The 9,230-nt window shown below is 42.7% G+C and overlaps 2 protein-coding genes across 2 annotated transcripts in view; one reads left to right on the forward strand and one right to left on the reverse strand.

The window, feature by feature from the left end:
- The window catches only part of mcf2a (MCF.2 cell line derived transforming sequence a), a 31,374-nt gene extending 26,111 nt beyond the window's left edge, over window positions 1–5,263 (forward strand). The window contains exons 31-32 of the mRNA XM_052065791.1: window positions 511–607; window positions 4,616–5,263. The gene's annotated coding sequence lies outside the window, so the exon portion shown is untranslated. The remainder of the gene's footprint in view (window positions 1–510; window positions 608–4,615) is intronic.
- f9a (coagulation factor IXa) lies at window positions 1,528–7,458 on the reverse strand. Its single transcript, XM_052059851.1, has 9 exons — window positions 7,429–7,458; window positions 6,746–6,920; window positions 6,470–6,639; window positions 6,350–6,374; window positions 5,519–5,632; window positions 4,841–4,975; window positions 4,609–4,745; window positions 4,255–4,378; window positions 1,528–2,141 (listed from the first exon to the last, which is right to left on the reverse strand). The coding sequence occupies exons 1-9, from the start codon at window positions 7,456–7,458 to the stop codon at window positions 1,528–1,530; spliced, it is 1,524 nt and encodes a 507-aa protein (XP_051915811.1).
- Window positions 7,459–9,230: the final 1,772 nt, after the last annotated feature.

A 9,230-nucleotide genomic window follows, 5' to 3' on the forward strand; every position in this document is an offset into this window, starting at 1 on the left:
GCGAGCTGTCCCGAATGAAATCACATCTCCGTTTATTCACAAGAGCCACGAGTGCTTGATTGCTTTCGCAACAAAACGAACGGATGTTTTGTTGTAACTGTCATCAAAAATGCTGCAGATTTTGCACAGATTTTCCAAACACGGGAAACCATATCAAAGAAAAGCTTGAAGTGTAAATTCATCATGTCAAGCCAAGAAGCCTAAACTTGGCGACAAATGTTTCTTTAATGCAACTGGCCAGACTAGTATTGTTAAATTTAGTTGTACATTTTTAGCTACAAAACTGCAAAGATATTTATTGCAATAACTGCTGTGTATATACGCCTACACTTTTGGTAATTCACGTTTCAGAAATGCAATACTGGTCCAGAAACGCCGATTGAATCAATGTGTTCCATTTTCAACATTTTGATTAAAGCCTACGAAACACTAAAATGGTGTGAATGTTCTTTTTGTGACTTTTGGCCCCAATACTGTTGATTGTGCTTCTGCTTTTTTCTTTCTCACCAGCAGATGGCAGCGATGCAGGAGTTTGACATGCAGCACTGTACGGTCTGTATGTCAGTTTGTGCCCAAGTTGTAAACTTGGCATGCAAAGTACATGGGGGTACACAAGGTTTTTGTACAGTCTCTTTTCTTCTATTTCCTTTTAAGTACCGTTTGGACCGATTCAAATCTTGACTTTGGAGCAGGTAGTTGATCGTAATAATCTTTCCGCTTGAAGCCTTTGAACAACCTGACGTTTGTGTGCGTAAAGCTTCGTCACTCGGCGCTCTCAAGCGAATTTTTATTGATCAAGTCGCAGCGTGACGTGATTTCTTGAAAAGGACGGTCGGTCAAATTGCCGAGTCTGTTTGTAATGGTAGCCTCATTCTGCCTTTAAAATATCCACACGCAAGCTTGCATTTACCAGAGTTCCAAAGCGTTCTCCGCATCGCCCCTTAAAAATTACGACAGCGTTTTCAGAGGCGCCGCTTGCCCTGTTTTAATTATTTGTGAGAAATGTGGGCAGTCAAATAGACCCTGCACTTGAGTCATTTTGTCAGTTTGTGTGCATGAAATCAAGAGTCACTGTGAGGCAGATGTGCTAACTATTCACCTAGCATATGCCCTTGGCAGTGTTCCACCATTGTTAGTTGTAAACATGATGACGTCTTAACATACGAGCATCATTGCCTCGGGTTACTTCAACATCACTGACTCAAATGTAAAATCGACCAGATTTCATGCAAATTCCAATTGATTTAATCATGTTCATTTCCCAACATGACATGACTGATTACAAGTGCGGATGAAGTAAAAGAAGCAGTCAGCCGTTATCCTTTTCTTTGAGCGTGTGTTTAATACGTACAGTTAACACAAGTATTAACTCAGTATGATAAACCATTATGACGATCTCCCAATTTAGGTGTAATCCCAAACTGCTTTTATCAAGGTTGGTCGTCACATCTCAAATTCATCCTTGCAGAAAAGACCTTGTTCAAGGACCTACAGTTGAATTGCCAAGTGTACCGCAATGGGGTTTTTTTATTGTTGTTTTTCTAACCATTCGATACCCTCTTCAAGATCTGACATTTCCTCATGGTGTTGGTCCAACCCGTGGGTCATGTTGTAGATCCAGTTGACATAAAGAGACACACGCGTGTACACCCCATACTTGCCATACTTTGCGCACTCTTCCCCCCAGCTCACGATGCCCGTCAGGAACCAAGTGTTGTTGAGCTTGTTGGCGTGAGGCCCCCCGCTGTCCCCCTGGCACGCATCTTTGGCCTCGTTATAGTAGCCAGCGCAGAACATGGCAGGTGTGATACTGATGCTGCTGGTGCGCTTGCACTCGGCCCGGCTCGTGTAGGGAACCTCCACTTTATTCAGCGTGTTGGACGGGAGTCCGAGGTAGCGCGTTCTGCCCCAGCCGCTGACCGTGGCGGGCGAGGCTCTCTTCACCAGGGCCTCAGTGAATGCCTTGGGTCCGATGCAGATGGGCCGGACATCGATGGAGAAGTTGATGGGTCTTTGGAGGTGGAGCAAGGCGATGTCGTGATCGTACGGGTTCACCCTGGGATTGTATAGCGGGTGCATGTGCTGCTGGGATACTTGGAAGTCTTGCTCTGTGTTGTCTTTGCGTTTAATGTTGTACTCGCCTGTGGGAAGACCGGACACGGACACGTCAAACATCCCACCAGAGCCATTTCCTCATTGATTCCATATCCAGACCTAAGGTACGTGTACGAGTCTTCTGTTTATGCTTTATCCGGGGCATGGCACCAATTGAAAAGCTCAGAGGGAACTTTTGCCGGCCCTTTATCTTTAATGCTCGATACACTCTACCAGAAGATTGTATATTCACAGTCGACCTTTTTAATGGATGCCATAAACATCAACACACAACCTTTTTCAGATGCGGAAGGAAGATGCATCTGTAATTTTTTTATATTACCGTATTGACCCGAATATAAGACGGCCCTGATTGTAAGACGACCTCCTCTTTTTTAAGACTCAAGTTTGAAAAAAGACTTTTTGAAGACCAAACAATATTTTATACAGAAAATAGTTACAGTTCATCTGAAACAAATGATTATAACAATATATTTGAGAGAAAAAGCACGTTATTTTGCCTCATTCAAATCTTAATATCTGAACAGTTAAATATGTAAACTAAAGTGCAATCACATTCGTAAATGAATGGCTTCTGGTTTTTTAAATTTAAAAAAAATATCATAACTTCTCCTCAGCTACCGGTTAATCTGGCCGATCTTCGACCCACTTTTCTACAGATTGTCGCTACGTTTCTCCTTTTTCTGTTATCTCCTCTATTATTTTCTTCTCTTTTCTTTCTTACCACTATTTTTTATTTTTCTTCTTTGTGCTACTGCTATTTTTATATTTATTCTACGTGACAGGGGTTCACTTGGGCCTGGGCAGTCAAGTTCAGCATTTGCTTCAATGATATCTGGCGCCATCTAGCGTCGTGAATGGGTATAATGTCTAGATCCCGAACATAAGACGACACCCACTTTTTCAGTCTTATTTCAGTGCAAAAAAACACCGTCTTATGTTCGGGTCAATACGGTATCTAAGTCGGACTGGACTTTACCTAGCCCATGTGACAATGTGTAACTCCACGGTCTTCCCAGTTTTGCCTCTGGCCTCTCTTGGACTGCGTTCTGAGTGCCGAGTGAAATCTGCGCGTAGCTAAAGCCTCCAGGCATATGGATTGGTCGTGCCTACTTTGCATGAATCAGGATATGTGGCAGATGTCTCAATGTCTACCAGCCAATGTAAGACGTCACTGTATTGTCATTACCAGGCATCGTTTGTAACATATTTTTACTGTCTGTGTTGTTAATTAGTACTTAGCTGACATTTTCCTTTCGCTAGAGAACATTAAACCACAGGTAGTCAGATGGTACCGCTGTCCTTTTGGAATTTAAATGAGAGTCCCGTATTTTCCACACGAAAAGGCGCACTGGATTATGAGGCACACCTTCAATGAATGGCCTATTTTGCTTTTTTTTTTTTTTTTATATACAGTATATATTGGACTCGCCGCATTATAAGACACAATCTACAATGCATCCACTAGATGGAGCTGCGCTCAAGGAAATTCCAACAGAACACTACACTACACCCTGATTTATATAGCGACGATCAGATGCCAGTAAAACATATTTAATAAAGCAGCGACACAGTTCACTTCATTAACCAACAGCAAGTTATAACATTGACTCGTTAACGTTGAACTCTCTTGCCGCTGCTCTATTTCCGTGTTCAACGGCGAAACCGATCGCCTTAAGTTTGAACTCGCGTTGTTGTAAGCATGTCTCGAGCACCGAGCCATTTTGGGGTTGACATATTACCGTAATGACCACACACAAGGCGCATCGGATTTTAAGGCGCTGTGAGCTTTTAAGAAAATGGAAGGCTTTTAGGTGCGCCTTTTAGTGTGGAAAATACGGTCAGCGTTTACCATGCCTGCCTGTTAATATGAAACCCAAGATGCGAATAGCTCACGGGAATGCGTATTAGCATTGAAGTTCCTGCTGAATGTGCATGTGGGAACGTTTGTGGACAGACAGTGTCATCATGGACCTAGGCAAAAAAGTAGCACCAGCATGAGCAAAAAAATTTTTTTGCTCGCATGACTTAGTTCTAATAGGGAGGAGAAGACGTTTTACCAGCACGTGGAACCTAAACTCAATAACGAGAATGTTGAAGAAATTCTTCCGATTGAGAGAAAAACTTCAATGGCCGTACCCACTCTAACGACGAAGGCCCCCGGTGCCTCAGCCAGACAGTGGGCCGCGGTGATAACCCACCACTCGCTTAGAACGGAGCCCCCGCAGAACACCTCCTTCTCCTTTATGTCTACCAAGGCTGCCTGCATGGACAGACAGGATTCGAAGCATATGTGGTTCGTTCAAAACATCAATTGAGACACAAGAAAAATACATTTCCCCACATTGATCTCATTGCATCGTGATTGAATACAATCTGGAGCCTGCCCTCTCTGTATCAAATGAGATTCATACGACATTCTTTGTGTGGTTAACAAATTAATGTTTTAATATGCGATTAGACAGTCTGTGCACATGGTCAATTTGTAAATACCTGCCAGGGAATCTCTGCTGGGATGACCTCAGCTCCACCTACAATCCGCTGCAGGGGATACAATTCATCTGGGTTGACGCTGAGGGTGGGAGACCGAGCAGTTCTCATCAGGGCGGTTCTGCCGCATGGGAACTCGGCTAGCAAGATAAGTATTTATTTATATCTATTTTTGACCATTGTTGTTCTAAAATGCAGAATGATTAGGATTCATTGTCGTTCGGGGTTGGTCTACCTTCTGGTTCACAGCTGATCCCGTCCCGCCTCAGCTTGTATCCTTCCGCACAATAACATTTGCCTCCAATGATGCCCATCGGCTCACAAAAGTGCCCGCAGTCGCCATTGTTTAGATCGCACCTTTTCAACAAATCTAACGGGAGACATTTCTTTCTACATCTTGACATTGACACTGGGAATAAAAGTCTAACATAGTACATATAGATAAAAACAACAACAAAAAATCTAACTCTATGGTGGTCATTTGTTCCACCTGGCTTTCCTTATTTTGAACCAACAAAGCACAGGGACGACGGAATTTGGAGTTGTTGAATTACATTTTTTTAATGACATTTTCATTTAAGCAATGGAAGCCCACTGCTTGTTCTAGAAAAAAAAACTGTTCGTAGCAAGATAGGACAAAAAGTTTGTCCTGAGATCATGTAAAGCACATAAACAATTGCGGTTGTTTTACAACCTGCACGTCGGGCAAGCTAACAGGAATTCGGTTGTTAAAAATGTGATATTTTATAAATATTTTAGGAACAAAAAATAAAAATACATGACTGTTTGTGCCTGGTGCCAAATGTGCCCAAGTACAAGCTGAAAAGGTCCTAAAATCCACAAGTCCTCGGAACTTAAACACGTGTTAGTTGTTTCTCTTTTCCGTACATTGAAATGGTGATTTCCCACTTACCGATTTCGCAGTGGACGCCGGTGAAACCGTTTCGACACTCACACGTGTAGGAGCTCGCGCCATCTTTGCACGTGGCCTGGTGCATGCATGCGTTCGACTCACACTGGTCCCCATCTGAGGACGTTCAGGTGCAACACACGACAATCACAAAGGACAACATGTCACACCCACCCGATGGACCTTCGTAAAGCCTTAATCGTCGACAAATCTCTTCAAGCAATAAAAGATCGGAAGTCTCCAGGCCCAAAATAGAGTCCCCGCCCCCAAAACAATTCAGGCTGCTTTTCTGAAGTCCCCTTCAATTTAATCTGGACCCAAATATTTCAATCATCAAGGATGTCTGTGGAGGACAAAGAATCTATGCCTGCGCATATTGTTGTCGACTGTCTCCATGTGTTGCTCTTCTCTTTGTTCCAATATCTGAGGCTTCTAAAACCGCGACGATAGATGCTAACTATTAGCTTTGGAGTTTTCAATGGCATTTCCCAAGCTGTGTTTGCATGAAGGTGGCGATCTGTTCTTGAGGCAATGTTGAAAAATAAAAATAAAAATACACTTTACGTGTAATTCTTTGTTTTTGATGTTAATCTTGACAGGAAACTTCAAGTGGGAATGGGAAAAAAACGACTGAAGCCTCTTTAATAATAATAAAAAAAAGTGCACTATACTGTATGTATTTGTCGGCAAACCACTGATAATCTTGAAGCGAGCTGTTGTTAAAAAAAAAGGACATGCAATTTGGGTCCCTCATCACTCAAGGTGCCATTGCAGTCTACGAAATCGTTCAGTCATGCGCTGAGAAAAGATAATTATGAATTTTGACATTCTTACCAAGGTATGTATTCCAGAACTCCATCTGAAAGAACGGTCATGACCCTTTGGTGAGCAAAAAAGAAGATGTGCGTCGATGGAGAAAATGATGACAAAATAATGAAGTCAGTCGGCAAAGACCGTTTTATCTGAATCCTCAAAGGTCTCCCTGGCCTCCTCAAAGTCACACACTTCCTCATGGCATTCTCTTTCCAGGTTGCCCTGCAGCAGCTCCTCAAATACGCCCGTGTTATAACGCTTGTGTCTTCTCAGGACGCCATTAGCCGCTTTGCCGGGCAGGAACACTGGGCCTGCAGCCAACCGGGTCAATGCAAGTAAGCTGTCAAAAACAAAGTAATAAAATCCAGAACATACAATAACAGCAGCATTTTGGGACATATTATGAAATACTCATACCTCCCAGACTCAATTGAAAGGACCACAACAGCACATAAGCAAGAAAGATGTTCGCCATCATAAACAAACGCAAACTCCAAAGTGCACAACCATTTGTGTTTGCACACACAGACGAGCACGTGGGTGAATGTGGGTCACGTGCCCCAGTTTGGAAGTTTGGGAAAATCTGTCTTTGCTAATACGTGGGTGACTGCATTGACGTCCTCTGGATCACACATTTGCACGTGAACCAATAGCCAGTCAACAATAATACCTGTTAAAGTCATTGAACGAAAATCATTTAGTTGATACTTGTTTTGTCTATCTGTCTCCAGAGATTTACTGGCGACCAGTCCAGCGTGCACTTCGCCTCTCTCTCGCCCAAAGTCACCTGGGATCAACTCCAGCTCTGCCTTGACCCACGTGAGTAGAAGGACTTCAGAAAGTGGATGGACATTGGCTGCACTGGTATAACACAGCGCTCAAAATATTCCTTTGCGGAAGGATGCTCAGTTTTGATAACAACAACAACAATGAGTCATTGAGTTCATTGTATTCGTCTTAAAGTTCATCGCGCTGTTCGTAACCCCGAAATGTTATTGGTCGAGTCACTCGACCAATGACATTTCGAGTTGAGTCGAGTCGATGGGAGAGGCGAATGGGGTGCACTTTGTCATTTTGTCCACAAGAGGACGCACAAACACCTTCAACATCAACTCGGGCAAGACGATCATGCGACTGTTTTCATGACGTCATACACCAAAAGAGCCAGCATTTTTTATTTAATGTCAGTTTGTTTGGCAAGTTTGGACATTTTTTTTCTTTCAAGCACACTTAGAGCCTGCAAACGTACCTCTCAATGTGTGACTTTTTTGTGTGTGTGTAACTGTAGAACAGGAGTTGTAAAATCCTGTCCCACCAAGGGAAAATCCAAACGCTTCTCAGGTGCTGGCGTCTGTCGATCGGAGTCCTTTATAATTCATCGAACCGTAGACTGGTTGCCAACCGACTTCAACGACAGAAAAACAACCATTCGCAATCGGCAATTTGTAGTCTTAAATCAACCTTGCTAACGTGTATGACCGTCTTCCTCAACTGGCGGACTGCGATCCACGACCGAACCGCCGACCTCCTCTGTCCGGGCCCTCGGCAAATTGTATAAAACAATAAATTGTAAAGTGATTTTTATGTTATACATTTGATATTTTTGGACTATAATCTGCGCATTACCGCTATCGCTTGTAAAAATTATCCGTTTTATTATTTGCGTGCACGAACAGATTTATTGCAGAGGACGCAGCAGCGCGACTGTGTGTGTATGTTTGACGAACTAGCTCATGCTCATGGCTGAGCAGGGCATGTCGGCGATAACGATGCGCTAATTGGCTCCACTAAACTTAAGGTGTGCCCATACATAAGCGTCACGCATTCAAAATGGATGATTGTGTCAGGAAACAGACGCATGCGCGACGCCACAGTGTGCTCACAGCTTCAGAACAGGACAGCCGCACACAGACAATTAGACAAGACGAATCGCGGGAGGTTTCGATTGTGTGCAGTTTTGCTCCCGTCTACCCGGGATCTTTGCAGCTGTTTAACAGCAGAATACGCAACATGGTAAATGAACATCCCAATGGTGTCCTCAAATAATATTTGCATGCCTCAGACATTGCATTCACCTGTAGTGGAAGAACAGCACTGCACATTCCTGTGCTCCCTTGTGACAGTATTCAAAATGATTAACTCCTCTTCTGATATATTTTTCAGTGATTTCAGAGGGGATCGGAAAAGGGAAAGTGTACAAATGAAAATAATATTTTTGTTTTCATGTTTAGTATTTATTTTGGTAAAATGAGTATTTTGTTTTGCTTTTGTTAAATTAAAGGGAAAAAAGACAACTGCTGTTTAACAAAGTTAAAGTAAAAATGTCTTATTTCCCTAAAAGGGCTATTTCTATTATTAAGCAGGCACAACTTAACAAAATAAAAGAGTTCCTCTGCCTCAACACAATACCTCTCATTATTTGCTGTGTACTGGCTAAGTGAATAATTGTTATTTTCATGCACCCCATTATTGGTTGGTTGTGAGGAGTGTTGATTTGTATAAGCTTGGCTTGACCATACTAAATGGGCATATAGCCCTGCTGCCCTTGACCGTCGTGCATGGGACCGGACCTTGGTCTTATTTAAAAAAAAAAAAAAGTGGACCGACAGCATTTCTAGTTGAGGACCACTGGTGTATGATTTCGGAATGTGGGCATCGTAAACACAATCATCACAACACCGACAGTAAAGAAAAAAGATCATTCTAACCTCAACAACAATTGTAAAAAAAACAACCATGAGAACCATAACAATAGCCACAATTATTATTTTTTTCCCCATAAAAGCCAGGGTGAAAGTAGAAACTTCACACTGCAAATCCAGATCTGGGTTTCAAACTCAGAACCTTGGAACAGTGAAGCAGATATTTTGTCCCAAAATTCCACTGTACTCCGCAATGAGTA

Source organism: Hippocampus zosterae, chromosome 1 (genome assembly GCF_025434085.1).
Source record: "Hippocampus zosterae strain Florida chromosome 1, ASM2543408v3, whole genome shotgun sequence".
In the NCBI taxonomy this organism is placed as follows: domain Eukaryota; kingdom Metazoa; phylum Chordata; class Actinopteri; order Syngnathiformes; family Syngnathidae; genus Hippocampus; species Hippocampus zosterae.